Source organism: Primulina tabacum, chromosome 9 (assembly GCF_025594145.1).
Source record: "Primulina tabacum isolate GXHZ01 chromosome 9, ASM2559414v2, whole genome shotgun sequence".
Lineage (NCBI taxonomy): Eukaryota > Viridiplantae > Streptophyta > Magnoliopsida > Lamiales > Gesneriaceae > Primulina > Primulina tabacum.
In genome coordinates, this window is record NC_134558.1 from 33879552 (window position 1) to 33901834 (window position 22283).

General features: G+C 34.4%; 1 protein-coding gene across 1 annotated transcript; it reads right to left on the reverse strand.

Annotated features, from left to right (window-relative positions):
• Nucleotides 1–12122: 12122 nt before the first annotated feature.
• On the reverse strand, nt 12123–12725 carry LOC142556597 (uncharacterized). Its single transcript, XM_075668063.1, has one exon. It carries the CDS (start codon nt 12662–12664, stop codon nt 12227–12229), a length of 438 nt encoding a protein of 145 aa, XP_075524178.1. The 5' UTR covers nt 12665–12725; the 3' UTR covers nt 12123–12226.
• Between the last annotated feature and the right edge of the window lie 9558 nt (nt 12726–22283).

The following is a 22283-nucleotide window of genomic DNA, read 5'->3' on the forward strand; positions in this document are numbered from 1 at the left end:
TGGACAATAACTTTTAAAATGTTTTTAGTATTTTACGGGCGAAAAAAATTAAAGTATATATTTGAACAAGATTTTTGTAAAAGGTTTGTGAAGAAAATTTGATCTCCAATTATAATTTAAAGAATAATTCACGAGAGGTATTTTCAATTTTTTTAAAACAAAAAAATTTGGGTCCAACGGGTAAGAAAATCACATACAAGGAAAAAATGAAAAAAAAGAAACTTGCAATTAAAAGGTTTTATAAAATAATTATCCAAAAAAGTTGTTATTATTTTTATCTATAAAAACGTTTCTACAAAATATTTGTTCAAGACCATATTTATTCTGAAAACAACTTTAAAAATTATTTATGTTTTTTTATTATTATAAAAAACACTTTTATAAATATATTTCAAAAGTATTTGTCCAAATTAACGTAACGTGTATCTTTGTCTATTAGTATTTTCTCGGCTCGAATATATTGTAATGCGTACTTATTTTTATTTTTTTTTTTCTGTTTTGGAAATTTTGAATTTACATGATACTTCAATATTCAGCCTGGGCAACCCGAAGATTATATCATATAATTTATATTGAGTTTGTCTCTATCTTTGAGACGCAACTCTACCGATATTCATAATAAAAAATAATACTCTCAGCATAAAAATTAATAATTTTTCATAGATGACCCAAATAAGATATCTGTATCACAAAATACGACCATTGAGACCGTCTCACACAAGTTTTTGTCATTTAGAGTATGTCTTTTGTGAGAAGGTCTCACGAATCTTTATCTGTGAGACGAGTCAACCCTACCGATATTCACAATAAAAATTAATACTCTTAGCATAAAAAATAATATTTTTTTATGGATGACCAAATAAGATATCCGTCTCACAAAATACTGTCGGCAAAAAAAAAATTGAAATAAGGTGGGGACATCATGTTTTGCATGTTTTGAACGTGATGGTCGGCAATAATTTAATAGGGTACGAAAATTACGTAGGAAATAAAAACGCGTATTCACACGGTCAAGAGGCTCTATAAACAGAGCTCCCCCCTTTCATTTCAAATCATCTCTTCTTCGAGTTTTCTCTCATCTTATAAGCATTTGAGTGCTTAGTTCTATAATATTTGTGAGGTGTTTTGTTCTCCTGTATTAAGAGAGTGCGTGTTCTCTTTGGAAACACAGTGAGTGAGTTGTACACCACAAAATATTATAGTGGAAATTCTTTTCATCTTGCCCGTTATTCTTACCCTAATAATTTTTAGGGGTTTTCCACGTAAATCTCGGTGTCCATTGTATTCTTTATTTTCGGTTTTTATTATCTCAAATTCCGCACGTGGGACCAACAAGTGGTATCAGAGCCTTGGTTTAAAATTTCTTAAAATTCTGAGTATGCTCTGTGGTTGCAGCCTAGACTAATCTTCCACATCAGAAAAGATTTATTGAGATTTTTTATTTAAAGCGGGATTATTTTGTCCGGTCTACTAAAATTGTTGTAGGCATAATGGCGGGAAGGTACGAGATAGCAAAGTTCAACGGAAGCAATTTTATGATGTGGAAAATAAAGATACAAGCAGTTTTAAGAAAGGAGAATTGCTTGGCGGCTATTGGAGATAGACCGGTGGAGATTATAGATGATGGAAAGTGGAATGAGATGAATAATAATGATGTTGCCAATTTACACTTGGCTATAGCTGACGAAGTTTTGTCAAGTATCTCTGAGATAAAAACAGCTAAAGTTATCTGGGATACTCTGACAAAGATGTACGAGGTCAAGTAGCTACACAACATGATTTTCCTAAAGAGAAGGCTTTATACTCTTCGGATGGCGGAATCCTCATCGATGACCGACCATATCAACACACTAAATACTCTATTTGCCCAACTCACTTCCATGGGACATAAAATAGGGGAAAATGAACGTGCGGAGCTTCTACTTCAAAGTCTACCAGATTCATATGATCAAATTATCATCAACATTACCAACAATATTCTTATGGGCTTTCTAATATTCGACGATGTCTTAACTGCGGTTCTCGGAGAAGAAAGCCGGCACAAGAATAAGGAAAACAGGTTGGTAACTTCGAAGCATGTAGAGACTTTGCCGATGATAAGAGGAAGATTCATGGACCGTGATTTCAGTGAGAGCCAAAGGTGAGGTAGATCAAAGTCAAGAAGTAAGAAGAAAAATCTTTACTGCTTTAAATGTGGCGGTAAAGGGCACTTCAAGAAAGAGTGTACGAGTATCGATAAAAGCTCTCAAGGAAATGTGGCCAGTACTTCAGGCAGTGGTGAAATATTATTCAGCGAAGCAGCAACAGTTGCAGAAGGCAGGTACAAATTTTGTGACACATGGATTATGGATTCAGGAGCGACGTGGCACATGACGTTTCGGAGAGAATGGTTTGATCTTTATGAACCAGTCTCAGGAGGATCTGTATTTATGAGAAATGATCATGCCTTGGAAATTGCTGGGGTCGGTACTATCAAAATTAAAATGTTTGATGGCACCATTCGCACCATTCAGGAGGTACGACATGTGAAAGGACTGACGAAAAATCTTTTGTCCTTGGGGCAATTGGATGACATCGGGTGCAAAACTCGTATCGAGAACGGGATCATGAAAATTGTTAAAGGCGCGCTTGTGGTTATGAAGGCGGAAAAAGTTGCTGCAAATCTGTATATACTTTTGGGAGAAACACACAAAGAGGCGAAACTTGTTGTTGCATCAATTGGTTCAGGAGAAGAATTAACAGTGTTATGGCATAGAAAGCTCGGGCATATGTCAGAACGGGGGTTGAAAATTCTCTCAGAACGGAAGCTGCTGCCGGGACTTACAAAAGTGTCACTACCTTTTTGTGAGCATTGTGTTACCAGTAAACAACACAGATTAAAGTTTGGCACTTCTACTGACAGGAGCAAAAGCATATTGGAGCTGATTCATTCGGATATTTGTCAAGCACCGGTTGTATCCCTAGGAGGAGCGAGATACTTTGTCTCGTTCATTGACGATTTCTCTAGGAGATGTTGGGTGTATCCAATCAAGAAGAAGTCAGATGTTTTCCAGATTTTCAAAGATTTCAAAGCGCAGGTTGAACTTGATTCTGAAAAGAAAATCAAGTGTTTGAGGACTGTCAATGGAGGAGAATATACCAGTGATGAATTTGATGCATATTGTCAACATGAGGGCATCAAGAGATAATTCACGACGGCTTACACACCTTAACAGAATGGAGTGGCGGAGCGGATGAATAGAACCTTGTTGGACAGAAAAAGAGCTATGTTGAGGACTGCGGGTCTAGACAAGTCATTTTGGGCGGAGGCAGTCAAAACCGCTTGTTATATTATCAATCGTTCTCCTTCAGTGGCGATTGATCTGAAGACTCCGATGGAGATGTGGACCGGGAAGCCGACAGATTATTCTCATTTGCATACATTTGGAAGTCCGATGTACGCTCTGCACAATGAGCAAGAAAGATCGAAGTTGGATTCGAAATCCAGAAAATGTATCAACTTGGGTAATGCTGATGGAGTAAAGGGGTTTCGCTTGTGGGATCCTATTGTTCACAAGCTTGTCATCAGCATGGATGTTATCTTCGAGGAAGATAAAGTAAAGGGAGAAAAAGGCACACCGAATTCAGAAACTACTATTTTTCAGGTGGAAAATAAGACGGACGAAGGTCAAGTTTCTTGTGAAGCAGTACCAGAGCACGAAGAACAAGAACATGTTGAGTCTGAGGTTTCTAATGTGAGGCAGTCAACTCGAGACAGAAGACCACCAGGTTGGCTATCAGATTATGTCACTGAAAGTAACATTGCATATTGTCTATTATCAGAGGATGGTGAGACATCGAGTTTCCACGAGGCTACTCAAAGCTCGAATGTATCTTTGTGGATGATAGCAATGCAAGAAGAGTTGGAGGCATTAAAAATGAATAAAACTTGGGATCTTGTTACACTACCACGAGAGAGGAAAGTCATCGGTAACAGATGTGTCTATAAGATCAAGCGAGATGACAATAACCAAGTGGAGCGGTATCTTGCTAGATTGGTGGTAAAAGGGTATGCTCAGAAAGAAGGCATTGACTTCCATGAGATATTTTCTCCTGTGGTTCGACTTACAACAGTCAGAGTAGTGTTGGCATTGTGTGCGGTGTTTGACCTACATCTAGAACAGCTAGATGTGAAAACAACATTTCTTCATGGGGATCTTGAAGAAGAAATCTATATGCTCCAGCCAGAAAGTTTTGCGGAAAAAGGCAAAGAGAACTTGGTTTGCAGGTTGAACAAATCTCTGTACGGTCTCAAACAGGCGCCGAGGTGTTGGTACAAGAGATTTGATTCCTATATCATGAGCCTTAGATACAACAGACTGAGTGCAGAGCCTTGTACGTATTTCAAGAGGTCTGGAGATGATTATATCATTTTGCTGTTGTATGTGGACGACATGTTGGTAGCATGTCCCAACAAAGATCAGGTCCAAGGATTGAAGGCACAGTTGGCTAGAGAATTTGATATGAAGGACTTGGGACCAGCAAACAAGATTCTAGGGATGCAAGTTTACCGAGACAGAAGTAACAGAAAGATTTGGCTTTCCCAGAAAAATTATTTGAAGAAAGTCTTGCAACGCTTCAACATGCAAGATAGTAAGCCAATATCGACCCCTCTTCCTGTTAACTTCAAGTTATCCTCCGAGATGTGTCCTAGCAGTGAAGCAGAGAGGATGGAGACGTCTCGAGTACCATATGCATCAGCAGTGGGAAGTTTGATGTTCGCCATGATCTGAACAAGACCAGACATTGCTCAAGCAGTGGGATCAGTTAGTCGGTATATGGCGAATCCTGGACGAGAGCATTGGAGCACTGTTAAGAGGATCCTTAGATACATTAAGAGTACCTCAAATGCTGGATTATGTTATGGATGATCAGATTTTACACTCAAGGACTATGTCGATTCAGATTATGCAGGTGATCCTGATAAGAGAAAATCTACTACTGGTTATGTGTTTACACTTGCAGAGGGAGCAGTAAGCTGGGTTTCAAAACTGCAGACAGTTGTGGCATTATCTACAACAGAGGCAGAATACATGGCAGCTACTCAAGGTTGCAAGGAGGCAATATGGATTAAAAGGTTATTGGAGGAGATCGGGCACAAACAAGAGAAAATATCTTTGTTTTGTGACAATCAGAGTGCCTTGCATATCGCAAGAAATTCAGTTTTTCATTCCAGGACGAAACACATTGAAGTACAATTTCACTTTGTACGGGAAGTAGTAGAAGAAGGAAGTGTGGATATGCAGAAGATCCATACAAATGATAACATAGCTGATTTTTTGACCAGGCCAGTGAACACTGAAAAGTTTGAGTGGTGTAGATCCTCAAGTGGCCTAGCAGAAACGTAAGCAGCAGGGAATGACAAGATTGAAAGGATGTGTGGAGATGTGTTTGATTCTCAATCAAATCTCCAAGTGGGAGAAATGTCGGCAAAAAAAAAATTTAAATAAGGTGGGGACATCATGTTTTGCATGTTTTGAACATGATGGTCGGCAATAATTTAATAGGGTACGGAAATTACGTAGGAAATATGAATACGCGTTTTTAACGCGTATTCACACGGTCAAGATGCTCTATAAATAGACCTCCCCCTTTCATTTCAAATCATCTTATAAGCATTTGAGTGCTTAGTTCTATGATATTTGTGAGGTGTTTTGTTCTCCTGTATTAAGAGAATGCGTGTTCTCTTTGGAAACACAGTGAGTGAGTTGTACACCACAAAATATTATAGTGGAAATTTTTTTTATCTTGCCCGTGATTTTTTCCCTAATAATTTTTAGGGGTTTTTCACGTAAATCTCGGTGTCCATTTTATTCTTTATTTTCGGGTTTTATTATCTCAAATTTCGCACGTGGGACCAACAAATACGACCCGTGAGATCGTCACACACAAGTTTTTGCCTTATTATAAATAGGAGGTTTTGAGCATTTAAAAAAATATAAGGTATCAAACGTCTATTTAATTTTTGACATGAAATTATTAATATATGCAGATTCGTACATTTCTTAAACTCCTACAATATCAATTGCCCATAAAAAACGCATACTCTACCAAAAACATGCAACTAGTGAAATTTTACCCTCTCCAAATGATTCAAAAGAGGCGGTCAACAAATTACAAATGTTGGTGGAGAATATAATTTCCCAGTCAACTCAAATATTATTATTTTTTTTAAAAAAATAATTTCCTATAAAGAAAATAGAGGAAAACGATATTCAGAGTAAAGATTGACAGAGAATATGGAAGGAAGAGTTAAAAGAATTGACAAATGAAATGACTACTCGAAGATGTGATGAGTCGCCCAAAACATCAATGAGTACTCAAGCAAGAAACCAAACAGGGAATATTGCTGCCCTTTAATTTCCTGTGCTCTGAAGGACTATGTTAATAGGGTTTTCATTTCTTCACAATTTCTGTCTTTTTGCAATCTTCAATCTCGACCAACTTGTTTGTGTCTCTCGACTAATATAATAACCATATAAATCTAATATTTTAAATTGTATTACAACATAACAATTATTACACCAGACATTCTATTTGAACAAGCTAAGTATAGATAGACTTTACCAAAATTTGTGTGAACTCATATGAAACCGGAATCAAAACCATGGATTTTTTGTTAGTTTCTGACTCCTGGAGAAAAAAAAGGGAATCGAAATCATAAAATCAATTTTAAATTTGAAATTTTATAATTCAGCATAAAAGGTTGAACTTCTCTATTATATAGTGTGCAAAATATATATCCCTCGAATATTTTCTTTCTTTCTTTCTTTTTTTTAAAAAAATTAATGTTAAAAAATTATCTTTAATTTTCCCTACAAGGGATGTGGTTGGATTTGGATACTCATGCTGTGTCGTGCTGTGCATTTTTTACACAGAATGATCACATGATCATCTCGTTTAATTTGACAACTTTTTAAATATATCTTATATGATTTGATGTACACAAGATGATCACATGATCATCGCGTGTAAAAAATGCATATCATCAAATGTTATCTTTTTAACACAGTAGAAGATCCAAATTCGTTGAGAAACCAAAACCTAGCTGCTCCATTTTAGGCTGTTGCTTACTTATCCCAGTGAATAAATGCTTAAAATTAATTGTGTTGACTGCAGGCTGGCTGACGAAGAAACAGTGGCTTAGGTTTCACAAGAATTTGACCCAACTTTATTTCTAGCCAATATTGTGAAAGATTAATATATAAAATCTTCACAAAAATTCAGTAATATTTATTACTAATAATATATATAGAGTTAAAAATGAAATGATTTCAAAGACGAAAAGTTTTTTTCTTTTTGCATGCTAATTAAGAAGAATTGTGTTATGAGGTTTTGGCACTTGATCAGATCAAATGCAATGTCATAACAAAGTCGAAGGTGCTCAATGATCTGTTCACCTTGCCAACTAAATGAGCTATAAACACGAAGATGGGTTTCGAATTCAAATCAAAATTTTGCCTGATGATCAAATCGGTGTAATACCTGTTTTTCACAGAAAGCAATTCGAAACAACGTGTTGGTCCCACGTGCGGAATTTGAGATAATAAAACCCGAAAATAAAGAATAAACTGGACACCGAGATTTACGTGGAAAACCCTTAAAAATTATTAGGGTAAAACCACGGGCAAGATGAAAAGAATTTCACTATAATATTTTGTGGTGTACAACTCACTCACTGTGTTTTCAAAGAGAACACACACTCTCTTAATACAGGAGAACAAACACCTCATAAATATTATAGAACTAAGCACTCAAATGCTTATAAGACGAGAGAAAACTCGTAGAAGGGATGATTTCAGAATGAATGAGTTAGCTCTATTTATAGATCCCCTGTCAGCGTGAATACGCGTAGAAAGCATGTATTCAGTCTTCAGTCTTCAAATCCTGCTGCAACTTGTGACAAATAATTCATTAATTCATTAAAAAAAACACGTTTATTTGCCTCATTAAATGTACATCTGCCAATCTGCCGACACAACGGACATGAGGAATCATATATACATGCGTGAAAGAACCGTGGGATTTTGGACTTATTAATAAATTGGGAATTTTCATCTGTGAATTGAAATTAGATTTATCATGTGAATGGATTGGGTTGTGGAAGCATGTGGGAATGTGCCCGTAGAGAAAAGAAAAAATGGGGTTACTACACTTTATAAGAATATTAAAATGTTTGATTAAAATACTCTCTATTATGTACAGTTACACTGACCTGTTCGTGTCAAATTTTGGATCGGTCCTAGCCAAAGTTGGTCTTTTGTTTGGATCATGATCCTATAGATGTTGTCCCGAGTCCTCAACACAGAACAACCACAACTTTCTCCTCTCATTTCTGCAAGCGTTTTTTGCGAGATAAAGTTCACGTACTATTCAATTCTCTTGCTTGAAAACTTTGTGTTAAAGCTGTTGTAGGTTTTCCAATTATATACTGAGAAGCAGGAGTCTACTACCGACCTCAAAACATCATCAAAAAGACGAATTTGTTTTAAAGATATTACAGGCCTCGAGTTATTTCTATTTTACGCATGTTTTTCTTGCAGGATCAGTTTTTCTTGTTTACCAACCCGCTGGAATCATACTACAACACAACATCTATTTCCCGATTCAATTTTATGTTTGGTTTGCTTTACTGTTGTAACTGGTTTATCATTTCATGCTCTTCATTGTATATTGCTTTTTTTCTTCTAACAATAACCTTTTCTTGGATTAATTAGTTTACTCTAACTAGGTTTTTTTTTTCTACGAAAAAAAATTACTGGATTAAAAAGATGTTAGGATTTAAAGTTTGTAACTATTTACAATCTCAATAAAATTTCATTCTTGAACAAAAACTCATTTTTTTTAATATTTTATTTCATCTATTCCATGACCGGAACAATCAGAAGAAGGATTTCAAGAAATAACAGATTTATTCACTCTATCAATAATTTAGTCGACGGATCTGTGTATTATAAGAGATTTCCATTTTTTATTGATTCTTATATGGATGGGATAAAAATCAATTCTGGAACGAGGTGCATGAACGATGGAACGTCAAACACCTTCTTAATCACGTGATGGAAATATGTTTGCTTATCAATCATACAAATTAATTAGAAAAAATTGCAAATTTAGTCTTGTAAGTTGGTAGATTTTGGATTTTATTAATGCAACTTGACAAAGTTTGGTTTTCATACAGTCAATTGAATTTTTGTTAGTTTTAATCATTTTTTGTTAGAAAGCACTAAATCTATCAAATATTGTTTATTTGACACCGAAGATCTCCTACGTGACTGATGCAACAAGAATAAAGTTTATATTACACATATTAAAATATATATAAACAAAAATAAATAAAACAACATACTTTTTTCCACAAATTTTGAAATATTGATAGTCGTTTTACTCTATTTTTTTCTTTATTTTTTCTCAGATTAATTTTAATTTGAATAATATGATATTAATTCTCATCACATGTGCTACATATGAGAAAATAAGTACCAAAGAAATCATATGGATTTAGTAATTACAGGTATAAAAAAAGACACACACAAACAAAATTCAAACTATAATATGAAAATCAAAATTTGATAAATTATTAAATTAATCAAAAAGCCAGTTTGTAGGATTGAAATTACAATTTTTTATAACTAATTATTATGTATAAAAGTACTATTTCTTAGAAGTCTTTTACCACTCAACAAAAACAAAGAAATTAAACCAAAAGTACTAGCGTTATTTATATCCCACTCTTGCACTTGCAAAACCCTTCACGTGAACTAGGGTTTAGACCAATGGATGAACAGTCCCCAAACCTACCCTCATTGGTATTAGCCTCTGTACCAATTATGGAATACTATGATTTCAGCCTAAACATCATAGAACCTTTTCTCTTTATGGTGAGCCCTCACAGCTGTTTGATTGGATGGATAATAAGCTGAGCGTACGACGTTTTCAAAGACCTGTCCAATTTTTTTTCAGAGCAGAAACCAATACCAATTACTCACTCCACAGATATTACAAGTACTATGAAACGACATGATTTCAAATTTGAGTGTGTTTTGATGCCTATGCAGTCTTTTCTAAATCCATCTCCCAGCCCACATTAGATTTTCATGTCTCCTGATATATCTCTCCACCACCCATTTATATAAACCCACCATATTCGGCCTTGTTCTTCATTCACTCCTCTACTTCAACCTTGTAAAAAAGCTTGTTTTGTTGAATCCTATGCGGGTTTCTTTTCTGGATGTTTTTTTAATCTGTATTATAATATATATATATATATATATATATATATCTCTGTGTGTGTGTTCTGTTAAGAGTTTTAGGGTTTGCGGGGGAATTATGGAGCTTCCTTCAGTCCAGTCTGAGGCATTTTAGAGCTGAAAACTCAGCTGTTGACTCGTTGGTTCACGAATTCATTGGAAATAGTGAGATCTGGTGTGTTCTTGATCCAACTATGTGAGAGCTGGGTTCAGTTTTTGTTATCGCAGCTTGGACTGAAGGGAGCTCCCTGTTAGTCCAATATTCCATATAAGTTTCTTTCCAATACTAATTATTTTGATACCCTTTTCCTTGAGTAAGGAGCTAGCTAGGTTACATATCGAAAACAAGTCTGTTTCAATATTTGCATTATTATAAATGTTTTACGTCACATAACAATTGGAAGTACTCACACATATTAAACACTTTCTAGTGATTCTCTTACATTACTTTTGTTTTGATTAGCTGCAGGTTGTGGCCGATGATTTTAAAGAGATTAATCCCACTGCATGGATTCTAGAGTAGGACTCAACGACGCTAGTACATATTCCTCCAGTTGTGTATAGCTTAAATGGATCAGATTCAAGTCCTGGTTCAAAGCTTCTTCCAACAATTTGAATGATTAATTTGTATCTCAAAATTCTTGTAAAGAACCCTTTCCCGTAACCTGCAGTAATTTAATTAGGAATGATCTTTTTTTTAAACCTGTTTGTATTTGGTTGATCTGTTAGTAATTTTTGCATCTTTGCTTTAATTTATCAGGTTTTGTGTAAATTTTGTCAATCAACACTGTAGTGACTTTACGTATTTTGTTTTCGGCCATATTTACACTATGTAATTTTTTCGAAGAATGAATAACTTCGCATACGAACAGCATAAGTTGAAACCGCCCCCGGCCCGGTTCCTGTTCCGGCAATAGTATAACCTGCTATTAAAGCTTAGATATATATATAGTCACATGCTTAATTCATATCATTCTGGTGAATACAACATTTTTTAAAGTTGATACAAAATGTATCGTTCAGACTCGCAGTAGTGCTGCTATATATGTATAATCAAAATATGCGTAAACAATTATTTAGTTTATAACAAATTTTGGCATTTAAAATATCACAGTTAGGGGTGAGCATTCGATCGAACCGAACCGAGTCATAACCAAACCGAAATATTTATCCATAACCGAATTAATTTTCATAACCGATGAAAATCGAACCGAATTAAAATCGGTTAACCGATTAGCTTTAAAAAAAATTTATGATTTAACTTTAATTATATGTGTATTTTTTCTTGAACACTACAGTCTACACAGATGCATAAACATATAAAATCACACACATCACAAATGTATAAGTTTTGTTTGAATACAATTAATACATGTTTTTTTTATAAAATAACATAACATGGATGGATATCGTCTCGACCGGTGACGAAAGATGGGTGGGCGACGGATGAAGTCAAGAGTGGAGAATAGAGAAGTGAGAACGAGAAAGCCAAGCTGTTTAGAATTAGATTAGAATTATGGTTGATTTTAAAATTTAAAATTAAAAAATATATAAAAAGTGATAAATAATAAAAATTTATTAAATAATAGTATTTATTATATCGGTAAATTCGGTTAATCGATTTCAAAATTTTGAAAACCGTAACCGAAACGATTAACCAAATTTTTTTAATTTGAAAATCGAGGTTTACCCGAATTCTTGCTCATTCTTAATCACAGTTGTCAAAATATTAACTTTATTTTAATGTAAGGACAAAACTTTAATATTCAAACACCGTTTTAAACGAATGATAAGACATTACAGCGACTCGTTGATAAAAACGTAACAAGAGTATGAAATAATATACCAACTAATTTAAACGTTCAACCCTCTAAGAAATTACAACAAACCACAAATATTTTATTTTACAAAATATAAGAAAGCTATATTCTTCGTACTTAGCAAAGATGAACAGCAGACAGAACTCCTCTACTTAATTCCAGCAGATTCAATACAACAACAGCAGTCGAAATCGGCACACTCAATGCTATTAGTCCAATAATGCCTAATGCAAAGCATGGCCTCGTCTCCATCAAATACCATTGCAAGAATCTCATCGCATCACAAATGATCATGTCATAGCTCGGGTAGATGTCTTTCTCCCAATCCATCCACCCCGCGGGAGGCTCGTCGTCCCTCTCAACCATCCCCATCTCGCGGATTCTCTTGCGTAGAACGATCATATTCTCGTCCACGATATTCCTTCCTCCGAAGTTCTGATCATGGATCTCTCTCCTCTTCGCGGATGTAATCGTGAGATTAGTACGTCTCCTTCTTCGATTGGTTTCGACCATTCTCGGCATCAACGAGGGTAATAGGGCGGAAGTGGATGCCATTTCTTGCACGAGCAGGAAGAATTATATATAATCTTAGGATATTTGAAGTAAGGTATGTATGTATATGAAGTTGCAAAAGCGTAGTAGGGAGGTGTCGCGTATTTATAGCATTTTGATGGTGGAGGCAACCTTAGGGGCCTTAATTGACTTAGGCAATAAGATGTGTAAATGAGACCGTGTTTTTTCATTATCCCTACAGCGGAGCCGCCCGCGCAATGGATTTAAAAACTTCCTTAAATTTACAGATTCCATAGGCAAGTGGCACGTGGCACATCAGTTTTCTTTACTTCAAATTTCGGCCACGTTTATAAATTTCAAATAATACCCTTATCTTGCCTTTGGTTTGTTTTTTTTATTAATTTACATGCCTTTGATTATGATTGAAAGCCCACACTATTCATGTTATTTGTGTGATTAAATATCCCTCCTCAAAGGGTGTGATAATTAATATTTTTTGAATAGTGATCATGATAAGATTGTATATTGACCATAATACCCTTGAAATGCTTTCTTCAATATAATATGAAAATTAAAATTAGTGAATATTTAATAATTAATATAATATTTAAATTTTTATTATATTTTTTTATAAATTAATTTCATATATTTTTATTATTTTCAATCATTTTAAAAAAAATAAATTGTAATGCAAATCTATCTTAAATTAAATTTCAATAAATTTGTAATCTTGTTTATTAATTTTTTTATAAAAATAAATATTTTTTCAATTATAATTTATTTTTTAATGATTTAAATTAATTTTAGTAAATGTAAATTATAATTATAAATAATTAATTATCTATCAAATTATTTTAAGAATATTTATAATTATTTTAAAAAAACAATAATATTGTAATTATCACTAAAACTTTATTTAACTATTAACATTCAAAATATTATTGCTATTTTAATTATTAAAATAGATACATATTTACAAATTTATTTCTAATAAATATATTTAAATTAATTTTAATAAATGTAAATTATAATTATAAATATTTAATTATCTATTCAATTATTTTAAGAATATATATTTAATTAGCATTTGGGGCATTTTGATCATTACAATAAAATTTACAAAATTAATTCATTATTTTAAAATCATACCAAACACCTATGTTATTTATCCCACCATACTATTAATCCATATATCTCATTTTTTAATCACTCTAATATTAATCATTTACTTATCCTATCACATGTACCAAACGGAGCCCTAGATTCCTTCGGAATACTCCACAACTATTATTGAAATTAGTTACTCTGTAAATACGTGTGTGTACAGTCTTTTTCATCATTATCAATAGACTAAGGTGAAATTTGACAAATTATGGAAAGACTAAATTGATATTTTAATTGTTAAAATAAAAAAATAAAAATAAAAATAAAAGTGTGTGTTGATTTTTTTAAAAAAAATTGTAATATTAGTATCGTATAAAAGTAAAGTTGGATGAAAAAATTGGTTTCCTTCCTAGTTAGCTACTATCATATCCTCAACTTTAATAGAATAAAACAGATTATATGACTTGTATAAAATTGATTTGAAATTCACTCTTATTTTATACTTTAAACAAATCAAAGAAATTTAAAATCAATAAATTTAAACTCCGATCATCTATATTATACATATTAAATATCATACGCATATTAAATAATTATTTATTAGTATAAAAAGGAAATACGGTGGCAAACCCAAGATTTAAGGCGAAAGCAGATAAATGGACGGATCAATTGATAGAATGGCAAAATTTGAAGAAGTCGTATACAAAAATATATATTAAAAGAAAAAAAAAAGAGATAAGTGTAGTAAATAGGCCTAAATCGAGAACATGGTATGATTATTTAAATATTCCGGCGAACTAATTTCTCGGTGTACAAAAAACAAGTAATTTAACACTTCTGTCACGCCCCGAGCCCAGGCCCGCGGGTGCGTGACTGCACAATGGGCCTCTATAGCAACTAATTCGTATTCGTCCTCGCTTTACAAAAATGATTAATCCAAGTTGCTATAGAAGTCCATTGTAAGCCATTATAAACTCATTTTAAATCTTTCATTTTTCAGATGTGGGACAAAGGTTTCACATAGTAGAGGACAAATTCAAATGCAAACAATCAAACGTACTACAGGGATAACATGTAAACATTGTCATTATCGAAAACGAAAAAAAAAAAGAAAAAAAAAGAGTACGCCGGGAAAAAGTTCAAGAATTCAAACTAAATGTGTCGACAAATTACCAAGACACCGCCGCTACTAGGCCAAAATTGAAGACTTGGGGAGTCGAAAAATTGAGGTGATTAGAGGAATAATTTTTCCGATTCATTGCATTTGCATCTTGCCTCACTTTAAATATTCGATTCTAAGATAATTTTCCAATTCGTACTCAAGTATGACATGCATTTGAAATTAAAGCAATCCACAATGGTCTTGATAGGAATAACCAAACAGTTACATTTTTTAAACACGCTGCACTAGAGCAATGCTACAAGAAAAAAACCTACAGTGTAGCTTTGTGTTTAAACTTGAAGTCAACAAGAGGTGCGCAACGTCTCTCCAATCAGACACAATTATATGCAAGAAAGTGAGATTCACTGAGGCCAAACGACGCATAATCTAATCTGCCTGACGCCAGGATTCCTAAAACAATCGGAAGTAGTAAGTCGCAGTAAAGCATACAAGTGGTGTGTCCGTGAAGTAAATAAACAGCTCGGGAAAAAAAGAAAAAAGAAAAAAGAAAAGTATGCAATTTACTAGGGATTTAATGCTTTCAAGTTCATGGAAAGCAATCCAAGATGGAAGAATATTCAGAGTACAAAATCATCAGTTCCACCATTTTCAAGTTCTCTAATTATTGTTCATTACCTCTGTAAAATGGAAGATACCTCCTTTATTGCACAGTCATCTTGATAAGAACGAATCATATATCTCTTTTAAAACTTTATTTTGTCGTATTCGTACTTATCTGACATTTTTATTCCGAGTTTTACGGTTAAATCGTCATATTTTTTATTGTTTGTAGCTTGACCAAAAGGTGTAAAAAGTTCAATTTTGGAGATAAAGGTCAAAGAGTTCAATGTCAAGTAGGAAAGATTTACGAGAATGAAGGAAATAATTAATGAAGAACTTTTCCAATCATTCAAGAATTCTTATGATAAGATCGAGGAAGTTTTGTGATCTTGGAATAAATTGAGCTAGAAATGTGATTTCTATAACATTTGAAGTTGCTAAGATGAAGTTATGGAAGGAGAAAAACAGAAAAAATCCTGGAACAAGTCGTGATCACGCCTTGTGTCTACTTAACTCCTGCCTTGACAAAACAGAAGAGGTCTTGGAATAAGGCGTGATCACGCCTTATGTCTGATTCACTTCTTCTTTGTGACAACATGGAGCTCGAATTTAAGGCTTCAAATACCATAATTAAAAATTTTAATTGTGGTATTTGATTTGTTGAATATTTTGAGGAAAAAAAAGCTTTTAAAATTAAGATAATAAAAGATTTGATAGTGTTTTTTATGCTTTAAAAACTCAATCTTCCTTATGGATAGAATATTTTATAAAAGAATGAAGAGATTTTATTTGGAAGAGGATTATTCTATATCCTCCATCTCCCATATACACAAGAAAAAGACTAGAATCTCAAAGGAGACTTTTGGGGATCATCAAGAAGTGAAGAACAAGGAGAAGAAGACGCACTGGACGAGAAGATTCACACGCTATCGCTGAGATTTCTTATTTTTATTTATTTTATTTCATGAATTCGAACATTAGATTTTTGTCTAGTTTTGATTTTATGGAGTAGTTACCTTATGATTGTGACCACGATATGGCCAAACTTGTGATTGTTGTTTGCATATTGGCATCGATCAGAGTTTTGATTTATTTTATGTTATTCATTGATATTCGCGTAGATCTCTTACGTTTAACCTGTCCAATTAATTGCATGTTTGTTGTTGATCTTGACTAGAAAGAGAATAGATTGAAAATAACTTCAAAAATATTGATCAACACATGGTTAAACCGACTAAAAATAGTATTCAGTTTCAGTGTGCGATTTTAGGCAAAAAGCTGGAATTTCATAGTTGTTGAATGCATTTTTATTTAATTAAATTCAATTAGAAATAATTGAACTGTTAAATAAAAATATGATTATTAATTCTAGAAATAGAGTAATAATTAAGATAGGGAATTTCATCGGGACTTTAAAATTAATTATTATTTGATCAAATTCAATATGTGTCAATAATTGATGTTTGGTACCGTTGTGTGTTCTCAGTCATTTATTTGAATTTCTCTTAAATTTAATCCGTTATTTAATTGAATTGTGTTATTTTCTTCAGAATAATTTAATTTATTTTAACTACTTAACAAAAATCACTTCTTCTATTTATCCTAGATTAAATTAAGTAATTTGTATACTAGTAATTCGACAATAGTCTCTGTGGGAACGACTTGGACTCTATCCAATTATATTATAACTTGATCTAGTGCACTTGCTAGCTTTCCAAACCGAAATCGTCGATCACATCTCCTTCAAGTTGGAACCCGTATGAGATCAATAATAGCAAGTGGACCGTCTCACATTAAGATAATCATCTTCCCAAGTAATTACCATCTGTCTAGCTCAAACATATCAAGTGCTTCATAGGGAAGAGATTCAAGTGGCTGGCTCCATTTAACTTGGTTCAAAAACGGGAGATTCGGGTGGTCGGGAAGAGTCCTCGGAGTCACTTTCTGGATGCCCGAGTTTTGTTGGTGGTTGCATTTGATTCAGAGTTGGAGGCTCGAGTCTTAGGTACTTCAGCTTGTTTTTCTCCAGGAGAAGGTAAGTTGTGTAGTGCCAAAATAACAGTATTCTACTTTGAGCTATCACTGTATCTTTGATCCGACTGCCTCCAAAGGAGAGCCGTTCAAGTGCCTGCACACATAGACAGTGAAAATATCAAATATTTACTCAACCAAGAACATATATTGATAGAGATAACAGTACAGAAACTTTAGAAGAAATGTGTAATTGTGTCACGGCCCAGCCCACTTGTGATATTGTCCGCTTTGGCCCAAAGGCCTCACGGCTTTAAAACGCGTCACAAGGAGTTGCTACATGCTCATTTAAATGCCCAGCATCTCTCCCGTTGTTTAGCGATGCTGGGATTTCGCCTAAGAGCCCTCTCACCCCCCTTTTCGGGACTCAGCGTCCTCGCTGAGGTTTGCCCCACCATCCCAAACTCACGTGAAGTCGCTCTAATACCAAATGTCACGGCCCAGCCCACTTGTGATATTGTCCGCTTTGGCCCAAGGTGACGAAATCCCACATCGCTGAACAACGGGAGAGATGCTGGGCATTTAAATGAGCGTGTAGCAACCCCTTGTGACGCGTTTTACAGCCGTGAGGCCCTTGGGCCAAAGCGTACAATATCACAAGTGGGCTGGGCCGTGACATTTGGTATCAGAGCGACTTCGCGTGAGTTTGGGATGGTGGGACAAACCTCAGCGAGGACGTGAGTCCCGAAAGGGGGGATAAGAGGGCTCCTTAGGCGAAATCCCACATCGCTGAACAACGGGAGAGATGCTGTGCATTTAAATGAGCGCGTAGCAACCCCTTGTGACGCGTTTTAAAGCCGTGAGGCCCTTGGGCCAAAGCGTACAATATCACAAGTGGGCTGGGCCGTGACATTTGGTATCAGAGCGACTTCGCGTGAGTTTGGGATGGTGGGACAAACCTCAGCGAGGACGTTGAGTCCCGAAAGGGGGGATAAGAGGGCTCTTAGGCGAAATCCCACATCGCTGAACAACGGGAGAGATGCTGGACATTTAAATGAGCGTGTAGCAACCTCTTGTGACGCGTTTTAAAGCCGTGAGACCCTTGGCCAAAGCGGACAATATCACAAGTGGGCTGGGCCGTGACAAATTGTTATTCAATTGCTTGCACTAGAAACACCAGAAGACATATCTAATCTGGTTTTACATGAGCTGATAGCAGAATAGGATTCATCAAGATATCAAATTCGACATTTAGTACGAATAAAAAATGGAAGTTACAATCTGGAACACCCCTTTCCATCAAGTAGTTTACATGCTGAAAATTTTCGGTTACATTGTATGGGCTTGAGGGGTGTAGTAGGCTCGAGGCATGACGGACAATATAAATGCAGTTGATCATGGTCTAATTTTGTGCTCAACCTTAAGGTGATTGTAAAAGCTTGAATATAAGAATGATATTGACCCACGGTGATAGACTACTAGTAGAAAGTATGCAAACAAATGAATGCGAAGCAACACGAGGAAATCAGGTCCACTCAGCACACTTTTGTTAAAAGTACCAATGAAAGGACCGCCTCAAGAATGACACACTGGTTCAAATGGAAATATTGATGGGCAATTACATACACAAACAATATAGATAGTAATCAAATCGACAGTGGAAATCAACAATTTCTAAGAGATTAATAATATATTAATATATAGCATTGTTCACCGAATTAAGCCAAGACTAAAATTTTCTTGATCTCAACTCACTTGTCCACCAGACTGAACGTCAAATGAGTGCCGATGAACAAACTGAAAACAACTAAATTCATCAATGCAAACCCCTTGAAATGCACTGGATGCGTATAAAAGTACAATAACCACCGCTGTATTCAGTTTGGGGGAACCTTCCCTCATAAGCTAAAAATAAAATGAAGACTAAATAACCACCACTATTATCAATTTTAGACACGGCACAAAAAGAAAAATATAAGTAAAGGAAAACTATGCTCTGATAACTCCTAAACTAGATAGGCCTAAACATGGGTGGAGAGTCATGTCGCGCAGAGAAACCTTTTTATAGAGCAGCACCAGGAATCAGACTTCTTCCCGCCAAATTTTTCGTCAATCTCCAGCTGGAATCCTTCAAGTTGAAACATTAAGAGCAATACCAGATGTACCGGGGCTCCTAAAAGTTCATACAATGCAGAGCCCTCGGGAAATAAGGACAACTTGATACATAGCAAATTCTCCAACTCCGCTATCTGATAAACATTTATTTTTCCCTCTCCTGACCAGTTGGGACCCCTATAATTCTCAAGTTGCTAATTCCACATCCTGGGTACTACACAGCAAAGATAAATATTCTTTTTCTGCAAGAGAAAATAATTAAAAGCTTGATAGAGAATTAGCCATCTTCTTGGTGATATCAAAGAGAATTAGCCAAATTAGTTACCCAACAGAACTCCTAAGTTATCAAGAAATTTTGAAACCGGATACAATCGTGCCTGTAGTTGGTTCATCAGCAAAAATGACAGATGGACTACCAATTAGCTCACATGCCAGTGACGATCTTTTCTTCTCACCACCACTAATTCCGCGCACTTTTGCATCCCCAACACGTGAATCAGCACAGTTTACCTTTTTAGAAACAGCACAAAATGCACCACGGGGATATGAAATCAGATTTTACATACATCAGAAATATTACAATTGAACTGACTTGAAATTAATTTAACTTACATAAAAATCACCATGGCCATAATATGTAAAGTTATAAACATAAAAATAAGCAAGCATTTATGTATGTATATACTAATCACTGTAAACGACAAGATTATTCAACCAGTGTCCAGAAAATTTGCACGTCAGATCAATAAACTGAAGGAAAAAATAGAGCAGGTTCAGCCACAAACAATGGTCCTGTCAAGTCTGTTCGATTCCGAAATTTAAACTCAAGTATCCCATAATATATATTATGTTTGTCATTTTTTTCAGTTGTTGGATAATAGAATGGTAAATAAAATGATCAATACCCAAAAAGCCCTTTGCTCTTTATTAAATTTATTATATTCGATGATTTTGTTCACCTTAAATCATATTTCTCTCCACACCAGTAGCGTACATTCTTCTTCATCTTTATGCAGAACGCTTTTCTGTACGAACGCAAGCATTTTGTTGGGTGAAAACGATGAATGAACACATTTATTTTGAACAGATTTTTGTATTATTCTATTTTTTTAACCATATAACAATTTATATCGCAATAAGTATATAATCTGTACAACAAAAAAAATCCATAAAAATAAAGTAAATATACTATGAAAATGTAACGAAACCAACACAAATACAGAGAAGCGAACAAAGTAGGTTCTTCCTCCTTCGCCTCGGAAAAAACACAAACAAAAATAATCGGATCTTCTGTAAAAATGATGGATACGAAAATATCTAACCCTTGTAAGAAGATAGTAGACGATGGCTTCCAGTGTTATTCTTACAAGAATTTCATGGATGCTGCATTCTCATTTACGGCTGCGGAAAGAAGATAAATTAGATTTCTCTGTGAATGTTAAAATAAATGCTAGGGCTTCGAGGTTATTTCGGTAAAATGTGTGTGTACTACATATCTCTGTAGATATTGCATATAATTGTCTTGGGCTGCATTTAGTATTACTAATATCTGCCATCAGTTAATTGTAACGGGCCCATACACAAGCACACATACATTGTCAGCGTACCAATCACGGTACTAAATCAGAATTTAACACAAAATATCCACTTATACAGGTTATCAAACGATGCCATAGTGTACATATATGTATATAATATAAATATATAAATGCATATATATATATATATATATACGAGGCAGGTTAACCCAAACTCGAGACCTAACTCGCCCCGACCCGAATCTTGTGTGACCGAGTTTTAACCCGTCCAGAACAGGGTGAGTTTCATACAGCTCATTGTTATATCTGATTATCCACAAATAAAATTCACTTAATATATCTTAAATTATCAAAATTATATTTATAGAGGCCCATCGTTTGACAATATAGATATAGTAAAATGGAAAAAAAAAATCGACCTTAACATTATCGTTTTTTATTTCTAAAATCCAAAATTTGGAGAGTAGGTTTCTTGTGAGACGATCTCACGAATTTTTATCTGTGAAACGAATCAACCCTAACGATATTCACAATAAAAAGTAGTACTCTTAATATAAAAATTAATAAATTTTCATGGATGACCTAAATAGGAGATCTATCTTACAAAATACGATCCATGAGATCGTATCATACAAATTTTTTTCAAAATTGGAACCAAGACTCGACTCTCACACACAAGTGCCATTTTTTCTCGTTTTCGAGAAAACACAAGGCGAAGGCAAAGTTTGCCAGAACAGCACACACACAAGGTTTATGTGGCGCGTGGGTATACAAACCCCAACGACCGACAGAGTAGCAACAGTCAACTCTTCAAGTCTTATTATATATCAAAGAACATAATGGATGCCGACACTTGTTGGAGTTATGAAACATACGAAATTTTTTTTATCTGTAATAATTTTGTTACCTCTCTCACCGATAACGAAAATTGTTCAATATAATTTATTTGATTAACTTGATTTTTGGATTATTGTGTTATATTAAAGATTATGTAATATGCATTGGATAATAATGATGAGATTCTCACATCAAAAAAATATAATGAAACAAATTTTTGAAAATAATCTGATACAAAAATGAAATGCAAACTTGTACAATTTTAGCAATGTAAGATAATCGTGGTATTAGATTTTGCAACATCAGACTTAGAAGGAGAGGTAATTCTATTCGGAGTAATAATATTTTTTTAACAGATTATTTAAAAAAAAAT